This window comes from Bos javanicus, chromosome 4 (genome assembly GCF_032452875.1).
Source record: "Bos javanicus breed banteng chromosome 4, ARS-OSU_banteng_1.0, whole genome shotgun sequence".
Lineage (NCBI taxonomy): Eukaryota > Metazoa > Chordata > Mammalia > Artiodactyla > Bovidae > Bos > Bos javanicus.
The window spans coordinates 75,191,726-75,218,550 of NC_083871.1; the positions used below are offsets into that span (position 1 = coordinate 75,191,726).

The following is a 26,825-nucleotide window of genomic DNA, read 5'->3' on the forward strand; positions in this document are numbered from 1 at the left end:
GTCCAACTCTTTGCAACCCGTGAACCGCAGCACGCCAGGCCTCACTGTCCATCACAAACTCCTGGAGTCCACCCAAACCTATGTCCACTGAGTCAGTGATGCCATCCAACCATCTCATCTTTTGTCATCCCCTTCTCCTCCTGCCCACAATCTTTCCCAGCATCAGGGTCTTTTCAGATGAGTCAGCTCTTCGCATCAGGTGGCCAAAGTATTGGAGTTTCAGCTTCAACATCAGTCCTTCCAATGAACACTCAGGACTGATCTCCTTTAGGATGGACTGGTTGGATCTCCTTGCAGTACAAGGGGCTCTCAAGAGTCTTCTCCAACACCACAGTTCAGAAGCATCAATTCTTCAGCACTCAGCTTTCTTTATAGTCCAACTCTCACATCCATACATGACCACAGAAAAACCATAGCCTTGACTATACGTACCTTTGTTGGCAAAGTAATGTCTCTGCTTTTTAATATGCTATCTAGGTTGGTCATAACTTTCCTTCCAAAGAGTAAGCGTCTTTTAATTTCATGGCTGCAGTCACCATCTGCAGTGATTTTGGAGCCCAGAAAAATAAAGTCAGCCACTGTTTCCACTGTTTCCCCATCTATTTCCCATGAAGTGATGGGACCAGATGCCATGATCTTCGTTTTCTGAATGCTGAGCTTTAAGCCAACTTTTTCACTCCCCTTTTTCACTTTCATCAAGAGGCTTTTTAGTTCTTCACTTTCTGCCATAAGGATGGTGTCATCTCCATGTCTGAGGTTACTGATATTTCTCCCAACAATCTTGATTCCAGCTTGTGCTTCCTCCAGCCCAACATTTCTTATGATGTACTCTGCATATAAGTTAAATAAGCAGGATAACAATATACAGCCTTGACGTACTCCTTTTCCTATTTGGAACCAGTCTATTGTTCCATGTCCAGTTCTAACTGTTGCTTCCTGACCTGCATGCAGGTTTCTCAAGAGGCAGGTCAGGTGGTCTGTTATGCCCATCTCTTTCAGAATTTTCTGCAGTTTATTGTGATCCACACAGTCAAAGTCTTTGGCATAGTCAATAAAACAGAAATAGATGTTTTTCTGGAACTCTTGTTTTTTTGATGATCCAGCGGATGTTGGCAATTTGGTCTCTGGTTCCTCTGCCTTTTATAAAACCAGCTTGAACATCTGGAAATCTACAGTTCACATATTTGCTGAAGCCTGGCTTGGAGAATTTGGAGCATTACTTTACTAGCGTGTGAGATGAGTGCAATTGTGCGGTAGTTTGAGCATTCTTTGGCATTGCCTTTCTTTGGGACTGGAATGAAAACTGACCTTTTCCAGTCCTGTGGCCACTGCTGAGTTTTCCACATTTGCTGGCATATTGAGTGCAGTACTTTCACAGCATCTTTCAGGATTTGAAATAGCTCAACTGGAATTCCATCACCTCCACTAGTTTTGTTCATAGTGATGTTTCCTAAGGCCCACTTGACTTCACATTCCAGGATGTCTGGCTCTAGGTGAGAGATCACACCATCGTGATTATCTGGGTCATGAAGATCTTTTTTATAGTTCTTCTGTGTATTCTTGCCACCTCTTCTTAATATGTTGTGCTTCTGTTAGGTCCCTACCATTTCTGTCCTTTATTGAGCCCATCTTTGCATGAAATGTTCCCTTGGTATCTCTAATTTTCTTGAAGAGATCTCCAGTGTTTCCCATTCTATTGTTTTCCTCTATTTCTTTGCATTGATCGCTGAGGAAGGCTTTCTTATCTCTCCTTGTTATTCTTTTGAATTCTGCATTCAAATGGGTATATCTTTCCTTTTCTCCTTTGCTTTTAGCTTCCCTTCTTTTCACAGCTATTTGTAAGGCCTCCTCAGTCAGGCATTTTGCTTTTTTGCATTTCTTTTTCTTAGATCTTTGCAGTTTTAGCTTTTGGAATTTTTTGTTTCTTAAGTATGAATATTATTTTCCTGCTTTGGATCACATTAATGTATATCTCATTTTCTGTCTGTTTCAGTACTTCCATATTTTAGTAAGGAGAATAAATAGGAAGTACAGTATTAACCAATATTATCAATCATCAATATATTCTCAGGAGATTGTAATTTCTAAATTTCTTCTTGACTTTTAAAAATACTTAAAATTAGACATTTTCTTGTAATGTATTTTATTATAAAATATACATATTAATTATAAAAAATAACATTTACACAGTGCAAAAGCATATATAGTAAAAAAGAAAAGTTCCCATCTTTTTGCATCAGGCTTTCCAGTTCTCAGAGAAAACTGCATGTTCCTACAGGATTTTTTTAATGCATGTATCTTTTTGCCTGAATGAGTTCATTATACTTTTCCAAAGTTTGTTTGTTTGTTTTTACAAAATAATAGCAAGTTAAAGAGCTTCTGAAAAGTATTCTTCAGTGCTACTATTAAACTGTTAGGAATTGTTTTGGAATTTAAGGCTAAGTGAAGCCTTGAAAAGTGTTGGTTGCACAGTTTTATCCAACTCTTTGCGACTCCATGGACTATAGGCCACCAGACTCCTCTGTCCATGGGGTTTTCCAGGCAAAAATACTGGAGTGGGTTGCTGTGCCCTCCTCCAGGAGATCTTCCTGACCCACGGGTTGAATCTGGGTCTCCTGCATTGTAGGCAGATTCTTTACCGTCTTTACCCGGCTTTACCCGAGCCACCAGGGAAACCTTCAGTTCAGTTCAGTTGTTTGGTCATGTCTGACTCTTTGCAACCCCATGGACTGCAGTACCCCAGCCCTGTCCATCACCAGCTCCTGGAACTTATTCAAACTCATGTCCATTGAGTCGGTGATTCCATCCAAACATCTCATCCTCTGTCATCCCCTTCTCCGGCCTTCAGTCTTTTCCAGCATCAGGGTCTTTTCAAATGAGAAAATGGGAAGCTTTAACAAGTATTAAATAAAAATCTCTGTATCATTCTACTTAAATTTATTCTGATATGACAGTGTGACTTCTTACAAGTGTTATTTCACTTTTATTTGTTCTGTTTTCTATTCCCGACTCCTACCTCCCATCCCAGTCCCCAGATCACGGGCTTTTCTTGTATTTGTTTTCATGAATGGTGTTTATTGAGTTTCTCCCTTGTGTCAGGCACGGTGCAGGGCACTGCATGTACAGTGTTGAGGAGAATAGATAGGACCTGCTACCCTCAAGGATCTCACATTCAACAGCAGAAGCAGCTGGAGATTAGAGCACTTTACAGAAAAGTAAGAGTGAGGAAAGCATTTGGAATTTGAACATCTCTACTGATCGTAGTGTCCAGGTTTCATACTGGGTATGTTTTACATTTATGACTTGAGTCTCATTTTTCTCTTTTTCTATCATTGCTACTTTTTCTACTTCTGTTATTTCCTAAGTATAAACAAGTAGCAGTGTGTGAGGACAGTTTCATTGGGTGAATTTCTGACACCATAATTTTGCTTTTTGCTGTAACAAAGGGTAGCAGATGTGTGTTGAGGACTAAGAGGAACTGTATAGCTTATTATGTCTGTATTACCTAGGTTACTACTCTACGACTGAAACATTTTATGTAACTCGCTGAAATGTTCCATTATTTTTATTTTCTTACCAAAAGTGTACCCTCTATGCCTTTTTTTGATGGTTGATTTTTACTCTAAATTAAAGAAGAAAATCTGAATTCCTTTTTCATTTTATAAAAAATAAGTTTAAACACTTATTTATTTTGAAATAAATATTTTAACTGCCATTTATTTTGTCCTTAAGCAAGACTTTTTCATTGTCATCTTTCAAAATAAATACTTTTTGGATCCTTAATTGCTATAGTACTGAACGGCCAGGGTATCAATACACTATGTATAACAAATTTTAACCAAGTCCCAGTAGTTCATGCAGAGCTTGCTACATCAGATATATTTACCATCATGAATCACAAATTTATACTACCAGACACTATCAAGTATTAAGTATACTATACTGTGAGGTTGGAAAGATTTTACCTATGGGAAGAAAAAATTCAGAAACTTACTATGTTGTTCTTTTTATAATATATATCCATAATATTCTTATCATAGCAAAATGACCTTTATGTTAAATTAAGGTTTTCTTTTAAGTAATAAACATTTATTATTCTGTGGGGGGGGGGGGGCGGAATCTGCTTTCATAATGGGAAAAATTAGGTCAGGGGTATCTTATTTCAGGTTTTATCCAGTTTTTTTATAAAGTTATGTTTTCTTTTAGCTCAGTGTTCATTTGTTTTGTGAAGATAGAGTCAGAGATTCTTTGGAGAATGTTAATGAAAGCTACAGATTTGTTTTTCTTGCTAAATATATACACTGACATATGGAGTATTTCCCAGTTTCTTGAGGTTTAATAAAGGTAACTTCCATCTAGAAATTTGTAATACAGTTTGTAATGTACCTTTGGGGCTTCCATGATGGCTCAGTGGTAAAGAATCCTCTTGCAGTGCAGGAGACGCGGGTTGAATCCCTGGGTCAGGAAGATACTCTGAGGAGAAAATGGCAACCTACTCCACTGATCCCAGAAAATCCTATGGACAGAGGAGCCTGGCAGGATATAGGCCATAGGGTCATAAAAGAGTTAAATGTGACTGAGTGACTAAACGACAACAATATACCATTAAGGTACATTAAAAATAGTGTTTCAAAGCAACAGCACATAAGTATACTTACAAGCTATAGCTTTAAAAACAAAATGAAAATGAGCAATAATATAAACAGTAAAACTTACACAAAAGACGCTTAAATTTTAAAACTATGTCAGCATTTTTTTGAAAACCAAATTGTTAAGTTGGATAGTAAGTACATGAGTGTTTTTTTTTGGCTTTTTAACTTTTTATGAGTCTAAAGTATTTTATAATTAAACATAGCTTGCCTTGCAAAAGTTTATACCTTGGGAATTAAGATACAAACAGTGTTGATAAATGTTTGCAGACAACATGCTACAATCTTTACTGCAGAGTTTAATAATGAAAAATATCCATTTTTTTCCTTAAAGAGCTATTTCAGAGAAGCATTTGATTTGTTTTCTGTTTTGTGATTGGAAGTGGCAAAAGAGGGAACATATCAGAGGAATCTCTAGTTTTGAATGGGTGTCACAAGCCAGCTGAAGGAAAAGCCAAATCAAATAAGTGATAGGAATAAGAAAAGGAGAAAGAAGAGAAAAATATGTAGTTGGAAAGTTGGGAGAATTTTCTTGTGGAGTAAAAGGTGGGCTCCGTGCCTCAGCTGGATGAAAAGCCAGTGGCACTTTGAACTACCTTTTCAGACCATAAGTAACCACTAATTTTCAGTTCAGTTCAGTTCAGTTGCTCAGTCATGTCAGACTCTTTGCGACCCCATGAGTCACAGCACGCCAGGCCTCCCTGTCCATCCCGGAGTTCACTCAGACTCACGTCCATCGAGTCGATGATGCCATCCAGCCATCTCATCTTCTGTCGTCCCCTTCTCCTCCTGCCCCCAATCCCTCCCAGTATCAGAGTCTTTTCCAATGAGTCAACTCTTTGCATGAGGGGGCCAAAGTACTGGAGTTTCAGTTTTAGCATCAGTCCTTCCAAAGAACACCCAGGACTGACCTCCTTTAGAATGGACTGGTTGGATCTCCTTGCAGTCCAAAGGACTCTCAAGAGTCTTCTCCAACACCACAGTTCAAAAGCATCAATTCTTCCTCACTCAGCTTTCTTCACAGTCCAACTCTCACATCCATACATGACCACTGGAAAAACCATAGACTTGACTAGACGGACCTTTGTTGGCAAAGTAATGTCTCTGCTTTTGAATATGCTATCTAGGTTGGTCATAAGTTTCCTTCCAAAGAGTAAGCATCTTTTAATTTCATGGCTGCAATCACCATCCACAGTGATTTGGAGCCCCCAAAAATAAAGTCAGCCAGTGTTTCCCCATTTATTTCCCATGAAGTGATGGGACCAGATGCCATGATCTGTTTTCTGAATGTTGAGCTTTAAGCCAACTTTTTCACTCTCCTCTTTCACTTTCATCAAGAGGCTTTTTACCTCTTCACTTTCTGCCATAAGGGTGGTGTCATCTGCATATCTGAGGTTACTGATATTTCTCCTGGCAATCTTGATTCCAGCTTGTGCTTCTTCCAGCCCAGCGTTTCTCATGCTGTACTCTGCATATAAGTTAAATAAGCAGGGTTACAATATACAGCCTTGACGAACTCCTTTTCCTATTTGGAACCAGTCTGTTGTTCCATGTCCAGTTCTAACTGTTGCTTCCTGATCTGCATACAGGTTTCTCAAGAGGCAGGTCAGGTGCTCTGGTATTCCCATCTCTTGAAGAATTTTCCACAGTTTATTGTGATCCACACAGTCAAAGGCTTTGGCATAGTCAATAAAGCAGAAACAGATGTTTTTTTGGAACTCTCTTGCTTTTTCGATGATCCAGCGGTTGTTGGCAATTTGATCTCTGGTTCCTCTGCCTTTTCTAAAACCAGCTTGAACATCTGCAAGTTCACAGTTCACATATTGCTGAAGCCTGGCTTGGAGAATTTTGAGCATTACTTTACTAGCGTGTGAGATGAGTGCAATTGTGTGGTTGTTTGAGCATTCTTTGGCATTGCCTTCTTTGGGATTGGAATGAAAACTGACCTTTTCCAGTCCTGTGGCCACTGCTGAGTTTTCCAAATTTGTTGGCATATTGAGTGCACCACTAATTTTAGGCAGTTCTAATTTTAAAAGTTTTGTTTCTTGTTATATGATAGTAGTAAATTAATAATTGTTGGGTACTTTGAAGACTTCAGAGGAAATAATGTCCTTTGTGTGTATTATTAATGTGTTCATAATAGAAATCAAATCCTTTGGGGTACCCAAAACCAAGCTATGTGAAGTATAGCTATTATCTGAAACATGTCCTTTCGTTTGAAATACTTGGAATTTGAAGAACAGGGTATGCAATTTATAAATAATTCTGGAGCAATATATGGCAAGGCAGTTTTTTCCTATTTATTTTGAAAACTGAGTCCATTGAAAGTTGAAAGCAAAGGACAAGAGCTCCCTTTGTTCATGACACATATTTCAATATATTTTTTTCTGAAATTGTCAGTATCTTCTGACCACTGCCTTCATTTTCTTATTTGTTATCAAATACGGTTATTGGTATTATTTCTGTATAAAAGGCTTTAGGAAGGCTATGGTATAATTTTCTTAAGAAAAAAGATACTATTATAAAGCTAAAACATACTTTCAGTTTTATTTGTATATGGTTTGCTACAAATTGGGGAGATGGAAAATATTTTGTCAGGAGCAGACATTGAGTAAAAGCTTAGGGCTGTGGATGGATTTGAAACACGATTATATGACAGAGTAAATAAAAGCCCCTGGATATATAAAAGTCCCTGGTCTACCAAGTTCTAATGGGGGGAAATAAGAGTACTATGTAATAATGGAGCCTCAGTTTTAAAAATAAATCTTTCTGTGAACTGATACTACTGACAGCGTCAATAGAAGTTGTAAGAACAACATTGAGCACACATTGCCTTTCCCATAAAAACATGACCCAGAAAACTCACATGCTTTGTTGTTTTTCAGTCGCTCAGTTGTTGTGTCTGACTGTGACCCCATGGACTGCAGCCAGACTTCCCTGTCCTTACCTCCTCCTTACCTTTCCTACCTCCTAGAATTTGCTCAGACTCATGTCCATTGAGTCCATGATGCCATCCAGCCCTTTCATTCTCTGTTGCTCCCTTCTCCTCTTGCCCTCAGTCTTTCCCAGCATCAGGGTCTTTTCCAGTGAGTTGGCTCTTCACATCAGGTGGCCAAAGTATTGGAGCTTCAGCATCAGTCCTTCCAATGAATATTTAGGATTGATTTCCTTTATAATTGACTGGTTTGATTTCCTTACTGTCCAAGGGACTCTCAAGAGTCTTCTCTAGCACCACAGTTAGAAAGCATCAATTCTTTGGTGCTCAGCCTTCTTTATGATCCAACTCTCATATCCATACATGACTACTGGAAAATTCATAGCTTTGACTATACGGACCTTTGTCAGCAAAGTAATGTCTCTGCTTTTTAATACTCTGTCTAGGTTTGTCATGGCTTTTCTTCCAAGGAGCAAGTGTCTTTTAATTTCACGGCTGCAGTCACTGTCTGCAGTGAATTTGGAGCCCAAGAAAATAAAATCTGCCACCATTTCTACTTTTTCCCCATCTATTTGCCATGAAGTGGTGGGACCCATTAATGTCATAACGCCAAATTTGTAACACATTCATCAAATATTTAACATACAGGTTTCTCTTTAAAAACTGGGTTAAAAATATGCACAGTGAAAGACAGATTTAAAACACCTGAAAGCAATCCCGTGAAAAAGCCTTCAATTAATTATTGTACTTTAAGCCAATTGTGTTGTACACATTCCCTACCCTCCTGGCTCCCAAGAAGATCAGTAACAAGTGTTGTCATCCTTTGTTATAGTAGACTACACTTTCCTAACAGGTTGTTTTTTTTTCAAGTGTTAATCACTCAGTCGTGCCTGACTCTTTCCGACCCCATGGACTCTATGTAGCTTGCCAGCCTCCTCTGTCCACGGACTTTTCTAGGCAAGCGTACTGGAGTGAGAAGCCAATCCCCTCTCCAGGGAATCGTCCCAATCCAGGGATTGAACCTGGCTCTCCTTCATTGCAGGCAGATTCTTTACCATCTGAGCCACCAGGGAAGCAAGGCTTTATTGGGCCTTAATAAACAGGTATCCCTGTTCACTCCCCTAACAGTTTTCTTTCAATACAAATTTTTATTTATTTTTGGCCGTGCTGGGTCTTCACTGCCGTGTGGGTTTTTCTCCAATTGTGGTGAGTGGGGGCTACTCTCTAGTTGCAGTGCGTGGCCTTCGCATTGCAGTGGCTTCTCTTGTGGCACACAGGCTTAGTTGCTCCATGGCATGTGAAATCTTCCCCGATTAGGGATTGAACCCGTGTCTTCTGCATTGACAGGTGGATTCTTTACCACTGAGCCACCAGAGAAGTCCTCCCCTAACAGTTTTTAAATGTGACATCTCACTGTGTGATTTATCCAACACCTTCTTCCCTTATTTCCTGTATTACTTTGCTAAAGTTACCATAACAAAGCATCACAAACTGGGGACTTAAAGAACAGAAATTTATAGTCTCACAGTTCTAAAAGCTAGAAGTTGGAGATCAAGGTGCCAAGAGGATTGATGCCTTCAGAAAGCTGTGAGAGAGGATAGGTTCCATGCCACTCACCTTTGGCACTCCTTGGCCTGTAGAAGCATCACCCCAATTTCTGTCTTCATCTTTGTATGGCATTCTGTGTGTGAGGTTGCCTCCAGATTTTCCCTTTTCCTAACAAAACCAGCCATATGGATTAAGACTAATACTAATGAGCTCTTTTTAACTTGATTACTTGAGTAAAGACCTTACCTGCAAGTAACATTACATCCTGATGTATGCTGGGGGAGTTAGGACCTCAGCAGATGAATTTTTGAGGGACATATTCAACCCACGTTTCCCTACTTCTCTTTCTGTACTTTTCAATAAGTATACTTACTGTACTTTACAAGTGTACTTTACAAGTATAAATGTACTTCCCAACTATATGTGCCAACTTCCCAATTATATTGTCATTTTTTGACAGTCTCCTCTGAAAACTAGTATTTTTTTTTCCATTAATCTAAATTTGCTGAATTTTAGTTATAGATTTGGAGAAATACTATGGTGAGATACGACTGATGCATGGAAAAGAAACAGTATGTGCTAAATATAACTAGTTTACAATTTGAGGTTGAACTATGCTGTTTAGGGAAGATACAAATATTCAGAGAAGGGGCGAGTTAGGTAGGATTTAAGTGGGCCAAGAGGATAGTACGAGGACATTCCAAGTTCAGGAATAGCTTCATTGAGCATTTACAGTTAAGGAAATGGCAACCCACTCCAGTATCCTTGCCTGGAAAATCCCCATGGACAGAGGAGCCTGGTCGGGCTACAGTCAATGGGGTCGCAAAGAGTCGGACATGACTGAGCAAGTTCATTTTCAGAGGCAGAAATCCAAAAATTGGAGATCATCTTGATTCTGGAGAATTGACTAATGACAGCTACCTTTTGGGAAGATCTACCACTTAAGTTCCTCTTGACTTTAGGCAAATTATTTAACTTTTCTGCATCTCAGTTTCTTTGTTGCTGGAAGGGACCCCCTTCCTGCAACAAATGTGCATTGCATTAGAATACTCAGTACATTCTCCTTTTCCATTCTTCCCCAAGTCCTATTCCTTTGAGGATGGAAACTACAAGTTTAAGATGGTAGCTGAGTGGGGTTTAAGGTTTGATTCCTCCCAAGGATCCATGTATCTTGGAAGGAAATTTCTAAAAATCATGAAGGTACTCTAATGTCCTTCTTCATGATTCCTACTCAGAAACACTGGGTAAGAACCCAGAGCTCCAGGGAAGTCTATTTTCCTAATTTCCAGACCTATATAATCTGTTGGACCTCTGCCAACATGGTACCTGGAGGTTATTCTTACAAATATAATTCTTTAATATTTTTTACACAATGTTTCTTTTTGAATAAGAAAATAATCACTTTTCAAAAGTGACTTTATCCTCAAGATACAGATGTTTTGCCTAACTGGTAAATGACACATTACTTAAGTATATATATATTATTGTAACTAGGTGGAGCTTCCATTTTTAAGCTGAGTATATGATAAGTTTTTGTTAAAATGTGCCTTAACTGCCTAATACTTCAAAAGAAAATGGTTCTTTGGGGGAAAGGCAAAGTTAATGCTTATGGTATCTGATCCAAGTTCATGGTAGGGACTGCACTCTTTGATTAATAACACACTGATATATAGACTACTGCCTGAAAGCCATAAACATGGTGATGATCTCTTAGTTAAAGAAAAATGTAGGAGTTATGTCTGAGCATTCAGTTTCTGAAGTCTGTGCTATTCAAATCACAAAATCTCTTCAATTCTTTTTTCATTTTGTTTTTGATATGGGACTTAGCTGACTAATGTGTGGCCACCTTTAGGTCTCAAATCTAATGCTATAAATATGTATAAATATACAAAACAATGTGTAAATACAAAGCCCAAATACATGGCTACAGTGACTGCTCTGGAACATTTTTGCTCACTTTCAAAGGTTGAGAACTTAACCTACAGGTTTTCAGGGCAATTAGAATTTCTATATGGGGGTGAGACTCTGCTTGTGAATTGTCATCTTTGGTTATTTTCAGAATACATTTAGCATGTATGACCAGAGTGGTATGTTTCTGATAGAATATAAATTAAAAACTGGTTGACATTCACAAACAGCAATATTTTGTGAATATATTTTGGACCCTTAAATATATAATAACTGAAAAACAGCAATATTGTTACATGTGGTTATGTGCTAACTCTATTTGAAACAGATAAGTATGGTATATATTAAAAAAAAAAAGAATACTCAGTAGAACACAGGCTTCTAGAGAGCTCTAGTGACTTCATTCCTGCCTTCAAATTGTTGGAAGAATATAGGGATGTAGTGTCTATATTTATCAATATTGAAATTATTGAATTATTAATTTCTTAAACCTATTTAAGGAAACTGCAAGAAAACACAATTCCTATTATCTTTCAGGAAAAGATCATTGCAGCTTAATTTTATATTTGTTGGGTCAGAATTCCCTATATTATTTGGGCCCTTACCTGTGTAGAATGTATAATCATATATCTTAGGAAGTTTAAAATAAAAATCTTTGTTTCAGGAGGTTAATATTGCCAAAGAGCTTTAATTTTTTTTCCTCTTGAACAAAACTCAGTCATCCATGCTTAGACAATTTTCCCCGCAACATCCAACACCACTGATGCTATTATGCCTAAAAAAGTCTTTTTAATGGCAAAAAAATTAAGTATGTTGAAGTATCAGTATATTATAAAATATTGTTTACAGAGTTTGTGAGTCTATGTCCTAAGTCGTGTCCCATTCTTTGCAACCCTATGGACTCTAGCCCACCAGTCTCCTCTGTCCATGGGATTCTCCAGGGAAGAACACTGGAGTGGGTTGCCATTTCTTCCTCCAGGAGATCTTCCCCACCCAGAGATCTAACCTGCACCTGTCACACCTCCTGCATTGGCTGGCAGATTCTTTCCTACTAGTACCTCCTGCAAAGCCTATTTCAAAGTTTACTTCGTATTTAATCATAATTCATGATTTCCACGGGCTTCCCTGGTGGCTCAGTAGGTAGAGAATCCACCTGCAATGCAGACAGACCTGGGTTCGATCCCTGGGTTGGGAATTATGCCCAATCATGCCCGTTGGAGGCGGGCATGGCAACCCACTCCAGTATTCTTGCCTGGCAGGTCCATGGTGCCACAGAGTCAGACACTACTGAGCTACTAAGCACATAGCACATCCACAGCAACCACCTCATTTAATGATTTATCTATTTTTAAATTAACCTATAAGGTTAAAAAAAAAAAAGCATGATTTTTTAGTAAAAAATTTAAATGTGACATTAATCACATTTGGTTTGGGAAATACTTGTAACAATGTAGATTGGAGCCTACCTTCATGTTATAGTCTTAAAATAGGCAGAACTGCTTGCGGTTTTTATATTTTGTGCTTTTTAAAATAATCTGTTTTTATTTTTCATATCTTGATTCTATATGTCAAGGTAAAAACAAAGTTGTAGGTTTCTTTTTGCAAAGCACATAAAAATAAAACATTCTTAATATGGACTATCTTGTCTCTGAAAAATCAGTTTGGAGACAATTATTCTGTTTTTCTCGTTTTGTTTTTCAAAATTCTGCTACATCATTTGTATCATTTATGCTAGGAGACTTTAACAGGCTCTGGTGAAGTTCGTTTTGAATAAAAACTACAGAATTACTATCAGTGTTGTCAACTACAAATTGGCACTTACCAAGAGCATTGCCAAGGACTGAACAACAAAGGTGTTTGCCATCTGCCTCTTGAGCTTGAACCCCATGCTGCTATGGCTGTTGACCTTCAACAACCCCTGAGGGAGTTCAGGGTGGAGTGAGGCACTCTGTGCTCCAGGGAATCTGGTGGGATAGGTCTTTAGATGGTTGGATGTTTTTAGGAACAGATTTTATGATCTCAATCCTTGTAGCTCCTCATATCTAGAGCTATCAGATCCTCATGACTAACAAAAACCTTTTGTAAAATGTGTGCTTCATGGTATTGAACTCCCCCTTCACCAAAACCTTATATATAGACTTTCCCCCACTGCCGCTTTGGAGTAGTCTCTCAGAGCTATCTGAGATGCTGCCTCCCGGGCTGCAGTCCTCATTTTGCCCCAGATAAAACTCACAACTCTCAAGTTTTACATCTTTTTTAGTGTTGTTTAAACATCCCGTGTTTAGCACAGTTTAAGCAAATTTCAAAGCATAATCCAACGTGGTGCTACAGTGCTGAGGTACCAGTGTGAACGTCTGAGCCGTGGGAGGTTCTAAAGCTCCCCTACCACAAGAGCAGTGTGTATTTAAGAAATAAGTTATCACTATAAATAAGAGACTTGTCAGGGGAGTGTAATCTCCTTGGTTCTGTCTCGTCACAACAAAAATTTGCAGCGACGGACGTTAAAGCGTGCCACAGCTCTCAGACCGTGTTGTAGCTCTCAGCTCGACCATGTTATAGCTCTGACAGATCAGTGTTACAGCTCAGTTTTATTTAGAAAATAAAAGGAAAATATATCCTCAAGGCGTGAGGGCATGCCCACCCAAAAGACGCGAATAGAAGAAAGACAGCGAGCACGCGCGCGCGGGAGAGACCCTCCCCCCGGCCCTTTGGCGCCTCTTTATATAGGTTTTTTCCTTCCCCTGGGAACTTCCTTGTAAACTGGGCTAGCCAGGAGTGCTTTTTGTTCTACCTGAAGTCCTCACTCCGGTCCTCGAACCTTCCTTTGTTCTATTTTTGAGGGCTTTTCCCTTCCTTGTCTTTTAGCCACCGCCATTCTGGACTCCTTTTTCCTATTCGACCTACCTAACAAGACTGATTTTATTTCCTATGGTCTAAAACAGAATTGGAAATACGTAAACACAGAGCTCAACCGGTGAAAACTCAGAGGCACTTCCGGCACCTGCGGCTTAGAACTCCGTCACTTCCGGCAGAGCGCGTCATCCCGAGCGCGCCAACGGAAAGCCCGCCTACCCTCCGCAGGCGCGTCTCAGGCCCAAGTGGGCTGAACCCAGTACTGCGGTGGCGTTTCCCGCGGGCTAATTAAGGCTGGACTCTCCCGAGTCCGGTGCGGACGGACTCCCGGCGCTTGCCACGTCCAGCCATGAAGTTTCGGGCCAAGATCGTGGATACCGCCTGTCTAAACCACTTCACGCGTGAGTAGGGGCCGCGTCAACCCTGGCGGCGGGGAGGACGGCAGAGGGCAGGGCGGGAGGCCTGTACGGAGCGGTGCGCGCGGCCGGGCCCCGCGAAGAGGCTGGCGCGCTGCACAGGCTGGCCAGCAGGAGTTGACGCGGGCGCAGGTACCGAGGGTTGTTTCTGAATTTTGATTCCTTTCGCGTGGCTTTTCTTAACCTGGCCAGTGGCTTCAGGACAACTTTATCTGGCGCAGACCGCCCTTCACAACCAAGGCTCCGTGGTCCCCCTGCCCCAGCCATGTCTGTCCTTGCCTTGACCCCTGCAGCACTCGGCGGCCCCGAGTGGACGTGGGAGGGAAGAAAGCGGCCAGTAGGCGCCAGTTAAGCTCCGAGTCTCGGTTTCCTTATTCCAGGTTGTTGGGAGGCTGGCTTGACCCCAGCGGCATTAAAAGCCTCCCGGTAGGTAGGAGTGGAAACCTTGATTTTCCCACTGGGAAGCTCACTGTGCGCAACTGGTAATTCTGCGCTAAATTGGTGTTTTGGATACGCAACGTACTTCTCAGTTAATTCTTTACTGGAACCTTTTGCTATAGGGGGCTTCCCTTGTAGCTCAGTCGGTAAGGAATCTGCCTGCAGTGCAGGAGACCCAGGTTCGATCCCTGGGTTGGGAAGATCCCCTGGAGAAGGAAATGGCAAACCACTCCAGTATCCTTGCCTGGAAAATCTCATGGACACAGGACCCTGGTGGGCTGCAGTCCATGGGGTTGCAAAGAGTTGGGTGCGACTGAGCGACTACACTTACTTACTTACTTTGCTATAGGAGTTAGTAACATGATAGCCAAGCTTGCCAAAACCTGCACTCTGCGCATCAGCCCGGATAAATTGAACTTCATCCTCTCTGACAGAGTGGCCAATGGAGGAGTGAGCATGTGGTGTGAGCTGGAACAGGTGAGTGGAGGCTCCTGAGAGGCCTGCAGCCCTCCCCCTCTCCCTCCACCCCCACCGAATTCCACTGGAAAGGGCACAGATGTCCCCTCTCCTTTTCCTTCCCTTAGGAGAACTTCTTCAGCGAATTTCAAATGGAAGGTGTCTCCGCAGAAAACAATGAGATTTATTTAGAGCTCACATCAGAAAATTTATCTCGAGCCTTGAAAACTGCCCAGAATGCCAGAGCTTTGAAAATTAAGTTGACTAATAAACACTTTCCCTGCCTTACAGTTTCTATAGAGCTGGTGAGTAGGAAGCTACCATTTCTGAAACTTACCAGGAATTAGAAGTAGTTATATAAGCCTTGGCTTTCTACAGGAGAAGCTAATTGGTTTTATTAAAATGAGAGATTGGTACATCACTGTTTTTTCATTGGAGTTGGGTCCTCCTCATATTTAAATAGCATTGTAATCTCATAATCAGCAAGGATGCTGGTCTTCCTATGAAATAACACTTCTGCATCTTTCTTCTCAGATCTGCATATCCATTTCTTTTAGTGGTATTGTCATCTAGTCTAAAAACCATTTTTGCCTTTGAAGTGTTTGTGTGTCCCTCCCTATCCCCTCACTTCTGCTGCTAACACCTTTAAATGACCTTTAGTGTTCAAGGAATGCATTTCTCTTCCACCCTACTCCCAGCTGAATTTAATGCACGGGTCTCTTCAGAACACATGTACCCCACATGAGAATGAGGTTGACATTTCTCATGTGCTGTCCAGAGCCCTTCAAGTGTGGCTCAACCCACTGTAGAGCCACTTATCTGCCCTGAGTGGGTCTCCAGGTGTTTCCCATTCGTTCCCAACTCCCAGGTTTTGGTGAGGTTGGGTCTTCTACTTGGAGTCTGTGTTCTTCTCACTTGTTAAAGCCTTTTCTTTCTCTAGTGCCCAGCACCAATGCTGCCTCCTTCCCTTATCCTGGCAACCTTTCCTTTATCCGTTCTGTGTACTTTATTTTTTCTGTGAGTATTATATTCAGTTTAATGCTCTTTATGGAGGAGGATTTCTCAACTGTATTTTTTAACTGAACTGTAGTTGTTTTACAGTGTTGCATTGTTAATTTATGCCTTACAGCAAAGTGATTGAGTTGTACGTATATAAGCATTCTTATTTTAATATTCTTTTCCATTCTGGTTTATCTCAGGATATTGAATATAGTTCCCTATGCTATGCAGTAGGACCTTGTTGTTTATCCATTCTATATGTAATGGTTTCCATCCACTAATCTCAAACTCCTAGCATCTCAAGGCTGTTTCTGGCAGCCTCCTCCAGTCCTCTCTTTAGGTCTGATCTCGGAAGCTTGAGCATCAGCACACAGCTTCTGCCCACACGGTTGGACGTGTGTCTGAGGCTGGGAGTGTGGGGAAAGTGGCATCACCGGTCTGTGCAGGGCTGTCTTCATTCTGCCTTCTGTAAACTGCTTAACTGGACTCTCCTCCAAGGCTCCACAGCTCACCCTCTGTCCCTGCTGGTCTCTTCCTGTGAGGGGACATTCAGGGTGTGGGAACCTTTCTTCCTTCATAGCTCTCTCTCCCTGGGGTGCAGGCCCCATCCTGATTCCTTTCTGGTTCTTTTTTTTTTTTTTGTTACATGAAGATTTTCTTGTCCTTTCTGAAGCCTGAGGTCTTCTGCCATGTTTCAGTAGATGTTCTGTGAGAATCATTCCATGTCTAGATATGTTTTTGATGTGTTTGTGGGAAGAGTGAGCTCCATGTCCTACTCCTCCACTGTCCTAATCACTTGCTTCTTTAACTTCCTATTTCTAAGCTCTGTTAATACTTGTTGAATGGACGTTGGTGACTGAATTGAGAACACTTAGGTTTGGTATCAACATTTTTTGTCTTTCAGTTCTTTATTTTTTAAGTACTGATGTGTTTTAATTCTTCTCTTGGCAGTTATCCGTGTCAAGCAGTAGTCGTGTTGTGACACATGACATCCCTGTGAAAGTTATTCCTAGAAAACTATGGAAGGACTTACAAGAGCCGATGGTCCCAGATGCTGACGTGAGTGATGCCCGGCGTCACCGCGTCTTAAATGGTGTGATTTGGATTCTCTGACTTTAAAGTCTTGCTGTAGGTTTTATTTGAAAGTTATATAGTACCTGAAAAGAGATAATCATATTTAAAAGATAGCCCAGGAACAAAAAATTGGAATGTTTTCATTTAGTTGTTTGCATCAATCATCTTAAAGTAGTGTTATATATAAGGCCACACTCTTTACAGTTAGGAGAGAGAAAGTCTTGCCCTGTAATGGCGCATAAGTAAAACTGAAGTAGCATTTTGGATGACCTGTGCGTCTGTGGGGAGTAATGGCCCTAGGCACCAATTTGGGTTTCATAGAACGTGGTTTTTTTCCTATGTCTCGTTAGGAGTATGTCCAAGGTGTGTGTAATAGCCAGAAGGAGAGGCTGCTTTAGTTCTCCTGACAGGAATCCCAGAGCCACTGGAAAGAAAGATGATGACAAAGGGTCCTTTGCCTCTTGTTCGTAATTTATTGAAGAAGAGACCATGAAATAGCATATGGAATTTTTACTTGGCTTTTAGTAGATGTCTCTGCTGAGAAAAAGCCAGCGTTGTACCCAGCACTGTTGTAACCCACTCTGGGCCTTGGTACAGAGTCTGGCCCCCAGTGTTTTTACACAGAGTAGGAACCTGCCCCCAGGTCTGGGTGTGAACCCCTTGGAGGATGGCCTCCACTGCTGCTGATTTTTACTCCCCTTGGGTGTGTGTGGGGGCATCTGAGCAGCAGGGCTACAGACCTGGAATGAGAGAATGGCCACATGGACATGGACGCCGAGGTCACCGAAGGCAGGTGTGAGTGAAGCTGTAGAATTATTTTTCTTTTTTATATTTTTAAGAAAGAACTTTATTCAGGCAATTTAAAAATAAGATTGCAGAGCAACACACATTCCAAACATAGGTAATGAGCGCTTGTCAATACTTGACTGTGTTAATATTTTAATACTACTGATCTTTCTCATTTGCTTTGTAGGTTAGTATTTATTTACCAGTCCTGAAGACTATGAAGAGCGTTGTGGAGAAGATGAAAAACATCAGTAATCACCTTGTAAGTTCTGACTTCTTTGAAAAGAGCTCCCAAGTGTGCAGTTTTGGCTGCATGTCCTTGGAGGAGCCTTGTCTGGTGGGGACTTGATGCCCTCCATTCATCATGTAGTGTCTGCGTGGGGTGTCCCTCAGCTCCCGGCTCTGGGGGCTTGGCTTGTTGTTGATAGCCTATGGTTTTACAGGTGAAACCTGCTCTGGATCTTCTCAACTCTCCTCTCTGATATTTGGCCTAGTCTCTCATATTTATGATATTTACAGTATATTAACAATACATTCAATGGTTCTAACTTTCTTTCCATATGTTTTGGACAGCATATTATGTATTTTATCCGATAGTGTACATTTTTTTTTTTATGATCACCTGATGGTGGCAGTGCGTGGAATGTCGTATCTACTTGCCAGATGTCTCTGAGTCCCAGACAAGGATCCCCGAGGACACATTCCTCTTCCTGGAAGCAGCTCTTAGGCCAGGTAGAGGGGCGTGTTTACTTCCCTGTTTACATTGTTGACGTTTACCCTCAGTGTCAGTGAAACACTGAATGTGACAGTGATGGGAAGTTGTGAACAATTGTCCTTCACTCCTGAGGTTCTCCTGAATTCTTCAGTCACCCCCAAAACTCATTTGATTATTTCCCTGTGTGTTTAGACACGACTGTTCACCTGATGAAACTTTTGCTTTTTAGCGTCTGCAGACTGGTTACCTGCCACACGGCTATCCCCTGCCGGCAGAACTGCTCTGGACCTTTGTCCATCCCCACAGTACTGGTGCTCTCCAAGCCTGTCTCTACCATTTCACGCTTGGCTGTTTCTTTCCCATCGTCCCCTGGAAAGCACTTAGCCCTTCTCACTGTTCATGGAAATTCCAGACTTTCCCACTGTCGTGAATGTAAGCCCCTCCTCTGCCAAGCTGCTCTGTTCACTGCTGTGTGATAAGTTGTCTGCTAACATCTGGAAACCACTCCTGAACTGGCCGCTTCTTAAAAAGGGAAACTGTCTTAATCATCTCTGTATGACAGCCACTCACTGTGGGGTTGCCACTCAGCAGGCAGATAATAGGTGTTAGCGCACATACCTGGAATGAAATTTAGCTTCAGGAGATCTTTGGCGTTACCAAAGTTTTCTGAAGCCTAGAAAATGTTTACGGACTGTTTTATTTCTGCAGTTGTGCTCCCTTGAGAGTAATTTCCTTTCATGACTTACTCTGTAGATTTCACTTTAATTTGCAATGACTTCCCATGAAGTAGTGTGTGCCGTGCAGACATGAGTGTTCTCCTGTGCCTGTCCTGATGTTGATCCAGTTGTCAGGCTGGAGGCTTCTTTTGGGGATATCCTGGAGCCCTTGAGAGGCCCAGGAGAGAAAAGGCAGGGCAGTTAATTCAAGGACCCGGTTATTTGTTCTTTGTGTCCAGTGGAAATGAGTCGTCAAAGTAGCTTAGATTAAATCATCAGAAATTTAAAAAAAAATCATCAGAGGTGTTTTTCTCTTCCCTGGAGTGTTTAAAAACAAGGATTTTGTGCAGTGGCTACTGCATTGTGAAATACTAAATGGAAAGTGATCAAGCATATGGAAAATTGGAGTAGCCAAGGGCATAACAATATTAACTTGAATAACCAGAATTCTGTGTCTGAAGATGACAGGTGAGAGAATCAAGGAAAATGAGTAGGACTCAACATATTGAAAACATCTCCACCAGTCAGAGGCCCAGCAGCCCTTGTTGAGACACCTTGCTTACTTCCTTTAGTGAGAGACGTGGCCAATGGGGGTGGGTCGTGCTGTGACTTGGCTAAGAGCAGAAGAAGCAGGCGTTGACTGCCAAGAGTCTCCATCAGGTTTTAAGCATTGGGATCCCCTTCAGACAGAATGCAAGTTCTAGTTCAGGAAGTCTGCAGTGGGGTCTAGGACTGATTTCTGACGAGCACACGGCGATGCTGTTTGTGGTGGTGCTCCATGGTCAGAGCAGTGCTGTGTTACACCTTACATGTTGTCTCAGCTTCATAGAAGCAGATTTGGGGCAGGAGGCATCATGATATGCTGGCAGAGCTGAGTCCTTGGAGCCATCCCTGACCCCCACTAAGTGGTGCACCCTGGTGGAAAGTGTTATCCAGCATAACAGTCACAGGGGCTCTGTTACTTTTTATCAGTTGAGATAATTTATGTTAGATTCCCAGTGCGTCTCATCACTATTCCATGAATGGTTGGTTGTTATCATTAAGGATATCTCTGAAAGAAGTCAGATCTCATCCACGCCCTTAAGAGCAGAGTATGTTGATATGGGTAATACTATAGATAACACTCACAAAATAAACACTGTGAGCAGTGTTTGGCGGGTCACTGGTGAATTCCTCCAATAAATTTTGTTTGAGTGCTGCCCCGCACCAGGCACTGTGCTTGGAGAGATGGATCTAGCATTTGATTACTCAGATTTTAGGAATTTGAAGAAAGCATAAAAAGGTGTTTAAGTCTGGAGTGAATCTAGGACATTGTAAGCTGCTTTCCTGAATAAGTCTTTGTAAAACTTGTTTTTCAAAAGCAGTGAACTTTACAGGTAGATACTAAGTGTGTGCTTATTTGAGACAGATGGATCTGTGTTATGTGTTAGCCTTACAGAGACCCTGTACACTGTATATTCACAAGTCCAGAATATGCACAAGGATTGTTTTACGTATTTCTTTTTAGGCAGGTATTTTTTCCAGATAATAGAGTGGGCTTAGAAACACCATGTATTTCTGGGAAGTGAGAGGATAAGCTTGATGAATTCTTCCCATTCAGAGGTACGCATACTAGATGATGCAACAAGGATGTTTGGAGACTGTTTCCTATATAAAGTCAAAGCCTTAGTAAGTTGAAAACATCTTTTTTGTTTTGTTGCTCAAATGAGAAATAGAGTTCACTGCTTTTAAGGAGCAAGAATGAAAAATACTAAGTGGTACTCCTAAGTAAATCTGAGATTTAGTTGTGGCCAAGCCCTGTGGAACAGGGTGTCCTCACTCGTCCTGGGGCTTCTTCCCTCTTGCTGTACCTCTGCAGTGGCTCCTAGTGAAGCGACCACCTTTATCTACAGTGGCTCGGTGGCAGTTTTGTATTGTTGGTTAAACAAAATGTTGACTTGCACACTGCTGCATGGGCTTTCCAAAGACCTGCCAGACTTTAGAGGTGGCCAGATATTGATATCAAAAGGCGAAATGTAGTGTGCTCTGGGCAAATGGCCAAAATCTTAAGCCATATCAAGGTACCTGTTTCTTTCTCTGAACTTCATTTCTAGATTTTGTGTAGTTTAGAGACCCTGTTGGTTGGTGTAGGGAGAGTGTAAAATGAAAGAGCCCCTCTGATCCTGAGGGAAGTCATGGGCACTGTTGGGGTGGGAAGGGGCCACAGCGATCAGTCACCAAGCCCAGTTGCCCTCTGTCTGAGTGCAGAAAACACGGCAGCCACAGGGCGCCACAGCTTGGTGGAGTCCAGACACCTGATGGCATCTCTGGGTCTTTCTGAATTTGGAAATCTCACTTCCCAATGTCTGAGATTATTCTTTATATAAATGGTTATATTCTCCTAATATTCTGAAGCCTTTCTGGTTATGTTGAGTTGTAACAGATAGTTTGGTCCATTTGTAGAAATAAGGCAGTTAGCGAGCTTATCGCTTCACATTCTCTTCTGGTTCTCCTTGCTCTGTTTTATAGGAGTTGCACAATGTCTGCATTGTCAGAGCTGCTGGCAAGGCCTCCCCAGCCTCACCTGTTTTCAGAGCTTCCTACTGTGCTCTGCACGTCGAGGGGCTGCTCTCTGGAGATTTTTTAAGTCCCTGTGCTCAGGCCTTGTCTTCTCTCTATGGCTGATGCCACGTGGGGTTTGGTGCTGTCTGAAGTGTCCTGGGATTTGTGGGAATACTTTGTCACCTGGTTTGTTGGAAGCTGATGTCCACTTTTTTTTTCCCTTTTGCTTTTCTTAAGACTGTAAAATACTCAATTTGCAGATTATTGAAGCAAACCTAAATGGAGAATTGAACTTGAAAATAGAAACTGAGCTAGTGTGTGTTACAACTCACTTTAAAGATCTTGGAAATCCTCCATTAGGTAAGTTTCCTGGTATGTTATATTTTGCATGTGATAAATTGTTCAGATGACAAACCATACTGAGGTCTCTAGATGGAAAAGAATTGAACTTCGGGTGACTGTGTTTCAGGCTTAGGAAGGGAACACATAATGGGGTTGAGTCACTTGTTACTGCACTGTGGTGGAAAGGTGAACCTCCTGGACGTGAGAAGCTGGAGTGTGGGCCTGAGGGCTTCCTCGTTCCTCATCTGCAAAACCTAGGCTTGGGCTCAACAACGTCCAAGAGCCCTTCTAGCTCTTCACTTGCTGTGCCTTCTACCAAAAACTACAGTTTCTCACCTGGGTGGAGTCAAATGTAGATGATACTTTTTATTTTCTCCTGCTTTTTTGTGTGTGTATTAAAAATAATTTTTTTTTAAATTATTCAAGTATAGTTGACTTACAATGTTGTGTTGGTTTCAGGTGTATGGCACAGTGATTCAGTTATACATATATATGTTTCTATTCTTTTTCAGATTCTTTTCCCATATCAGTTATTACAGACTCTTGAGTATAGTTCCCTGTTTTGTATAATAGGTCCTTACTGTTTATTTTATATATAGTGGTATATATATACACACACACACACACAAACACATTGATCCTAAACTTATAATTTATCCTTCCCCTTCACCTGTACTCTTCAATAACCATAAGTTTGTTTTCTAAATCTGTGAGTCTGTTTCTGTTTTGTAAATAAGCTCATTTGTATCAATGTTTTAGATTCCACATACAAGGATATCATATGGTATTTGTCTTTCTCTGACTTCGTTTGATGATCTCTAGGTCCATCCATGTTACTACAGATGACATTATTTCATTCTTTTTTATGGCTGAATAACATACCACATCTTTATCCACTCCTCTGTTGTTAGACATTTAGGTTGCTTCCGTGTCTTGGCTGTTGTAAACAGTGCTGGAATGGACATTGGGCTGGTTGAGTAGATTGGCTCAGGGATTAGAGTCGTCTGCTGCAGAGCTCACAGTGGTGGGCAGGCTGTGGGAGGGAGGTCCAACAGGGAATGACGCAAGAGGCCCTGGGAAGGTACTCACTCTGTGAAAACCATTTAGTCACCCGTGTGTTCTGAAGTAGGTCTAATAAGACTCTTTCCACTTTTAGAATTAAAATTACTTACTACCAGTTTGTTTATTAGAGACACATTGTAACTTAGCATTGCAAGAGAATTTTACTTTATAGTGAAGAGCGTGCCTTGGAGCAAAGTGAAATCCACGTTAATAAAGTTTTGACAGTAGTTATATGAAGTGACTTGTTTTTGTGTTGCTCATTTTGTTTATTTTAGTAAATTACAAAGAGGGTCTTTGATACCTTCCCAGAGTAGAAAGGACGTTTTCTTCCCTTTCATTCCACTTTATAATGAGAGGGCTTGATTTAGCTGTATATGGTCTTGTTTTGAGGATGGTGTTTTGGCCCTACCGTAGGCCATTTGGGATCTTAGTTCCCCGACTGTCAACAGTGAAAGCATTGAGTCCTAACCACGGGACTGCCAGGGAATTCCCATAGCACAGTATTTCAAAGAGTCAATACTTAGTAAATGCTTGCTTGGTGAGTGGTCACATTTATATTATGCAGTGTTTCTGTAGGTTCTCAAGTCAGTGGTCAAGTAAACCATTTATTTATGTAAACAGTCATCGTGCAATCTCTCACTTCCCTGTTTCACTGGAAGATAATTGCATCTTAAAATGTTCCTATCATTTTAGCTTCCGAAAATGCTTCTCAAGATAGGAACTTGGAACAAATGGCTGAAGTGCACATAGACATTAGGAAGCTCCTGCAGTTCCTTGCTGGACAACAAGTAAACCCTACAAAGGCCACTTGCAGTAAGTTTGCCGTTTGATTTGTTTCTCATATTTCAAGCACTGTAATCAACTGTAGTCTTACGCATTGTGTACAGTCTCGTAAATGCAGAGACAGCTCGCTCACTGGTGGACTCCAGTGTCCTGAGTAGTCCCTGGCAGATGGGTCTGGACTGCCTCACCTGGTGTCATACATGAGTCTGCATCCACAGAGAAGCTGCGTAAGGGCAGAGGCGCCTGGCCCATCTTGCTGTGTTACTCTAAGCTTATGTGTGCAGGGTCTCTGTCTCCATTGGGCTTGGATTTAAGTTTCCATCTCAAAGCATTTCTTTCTTTCCTGTGTCAGCCTGACCTGTTCCATTTGTCCTTTGTCTTGTCATCTGTGCTGCCTGCTGACTTTTAATAGTGGCTTTTATTGGCGCTCTTAATTCCGGTTGGCCTTGTCTTTCTCTTTTTCACATGTTTTTTCACCCTTCAGTCCTTGATTACAGATGAGGAGACTCACTTGCTGAGACTTTTTCAAGGCTATGTCTGTTTGCTTGCTTTTGAGATCACAGCAATTGAAAGAAAACTGGCCTTGGTTGGCGGTGACACCTCTTTATTTGTGAATTCCCAGTCTGAACACTCAGCCACCAGTGAACAGAGCTGAGAAGGGTGACCCAGGAATATAGGATACCTAATAATTGTCAGATAGTCAGCTCTGTAGAGAACGAGTAGGAGATTCCCAAAGGTTCTCCAGTGAAGGAGGAGAGACCACTGGAAAGGAGTGGCATTAGTGCATGAGGACTGCACTGATGGTGTACATAGAAGGAGGAGTGCAGAAATCCACGATAGGGAAGGAGCAGTGAGAGCTGCTGAGTTGTGGGGCAGGGGCCAGGGGCTGCCTGCACTGCATCTGAAGAAGTTACGGTGTGGGCGCCCCTAAGGCTGAGAATGGGGGTGCACTGCTTCAGCACGAGGTCCTCCCAGGTTAAGTCGGTGCTTCTCAAACTGTCTGCGTGCACAGGGCTCCTTGGGGACCTGGCCCGGTGCAGATGCCTCTTCAGAGCTCTGGCTTGGGCCATTGAGTCTGGGTGATGCCCCATTGTGGGTCCTTGGAAGCCACTCCTCCTGTCTGCGTAGGGGAAGTGTAGGGAGTGGGGGTTGTGGCCCTAGCTGCCGGTGCAGGGAGGGGGACCAGAAGATTATGACAGCCAGAATCGAATTTGTTTCTTTCTTACCCCAAACCTTTTGTGCCAGTGTTTCTGGCTTTGTGACAGCATCCTCCAGGCTTGCCCACTTCCCATCTCTGGGCAGGGGTGGGAGCGCTTTCCCCAGCACCCTCGGTCTCCACTGCCACCTGTGAGTCCAGCACCTCCTCTGATGAGTGTCCTGCTGGTCCCTTGTGTCCCTTCCTGACTTGCCATTCTCTTGGGATTGGTCTCAGCAGCCTGCCGTGTGCTCTTTGTCTGCCTTTCTTCTGCCACCTGGCTTGATCTGGCTTCAGCTAGCTTTCCTTGGGCGTGGCGTGCCCCACTGCCCCTGTAACTTCTGCTCTCAGTGATATGGCCCTGGCAGCTGGGCTGCTTTCATGCTGTGGCAACACCTCGTCCTCTTGGTTGGCTTCTGCTTTGGGTCTTAGACCCAGTGCCTCATTGCTCATCCTAGGCTGCATGATGGCTGCCCTTGCAAACTGCCTCCTGCTCTCTAGTAAGACCCTATGTGCAATTAAATAAATTTATATTTAAAAAAAAGAAAAAAGACCCTACGTACTCGCCTTTTCTCAGCACATGCTGGGGACTCACTGGTGAGCAGCTGCTTTTTCCTAGAAGGATGTTGACTTGGGTACGTGTGGTTTCCGGGAAGTTTGCCCTGTGGCTTTTGCCCCAGAGACCTCGGCCTCTTCCTTGGTGGAAAATGAGCTGGCCTGAGCCAGTCCCTTTGTTTAGCATCAGTTGGGATGGTGGAGACTGGTCACCTTGGGAGAGGCCTGGATGCTCCAGGAGAGGCTTGGGGGAGAAGCTGCTGCAATGCTTAGGGGTGAGAGTGTATGTGCAGAATGGGTCTCTACAGTAAAGGATTTCCTTTCTCCTTAGATATTGTGAAGAACAAGATTGTTCACTTTGACCTGCTCCATGAAGACGTTTCCCTGCAGTATTTCATCCCAGCTTTGTCATAGTCCTGCCTTGTGGGCTTGGGAGCTCAGGGACCTTGGTTGGACCCACAGCAGTGGAACCCTGTTTTTTTCTTTTTTTTTTTTTTACTTTTTTCCTTCTATGATATTTTCAATAGAAATTGAATTAATGAGTTAATGAAACACAGTTGCATAAACATTTCTTCATATTACTTCTTTGTTCTGTCTGCTTTGTTTTGCTTTGACGATGTTGAAAGAAAAGTTAAAATTTATTTATTCAGACTTTAAACTTTTCTAACTGAAGTCGTGAAAATCTTCCTGTAGTTTGAATTGGTGTAGTAATCAAAATTGGCAAAAAAATAATGTTTGCCAAGCCTAGCACTTTCCCTCGAGGCATTGTTCAAGCTCAGCATATTGTTATGGGAACAGACTTGAAGCAATTAGGTTTCTGTGTACTTGGAGCCCAAGAAGGCGAGGTTGGCCCT

At 41.9% G+C, this 26,825-nt stretch overlaps 1 protein-coding gene and 1 long non-coding RNA gene across 2 annotated transcripts; one reads left to right on the plus strand and one right to left on the minus strand.

The window, feature by feature from the left end:
• Positions 1–6,676: 6,676 nt before the first annotated feature.
• Positions 6,677–14,027, minus strand: LOC133246273 (uncharacterized). The gene is made up of 2 exons (XR_009735991.1): positions 12,863–14,027; positions 6,677–9,300 (listed from the first exon to the last, which is right to left on the minus strand). It is a non-coding gene; the product is annotated as an uncharacterized LOC133246273 (long non-coding RNA).
• Positions 14,028–14,085: 58 nt separating this feature from the next.
• Positions 14,086–26,552, plus strand: HUS1 (HUS1 checkpoint clamp component). Its single transcript, XM_061414389.1, has 8 exons — positions 14,086–14,294; positions 15,097–15,224; positions 15,332–15,508; positions 17,154–17,261; positions 18,250–18,324; positions 22,295–22,394; positions 24,132–24,251; positions 26,303–26,552. The coding sequence occupies exons 1-8, from the start codon at positions 14,243–14,245 to the stop codon at positions 26,383–26,385; spliced, it is 843 nt and encodes a 280-aa protein (XP_061270373.1). The 5' UTR covers positions 14,086–14,242; the 3' UTR covers positions 26,386–26,552.
• The last annotated feature ends 273 nt before the right edge of the window (positions 26,553–26,825 follow it).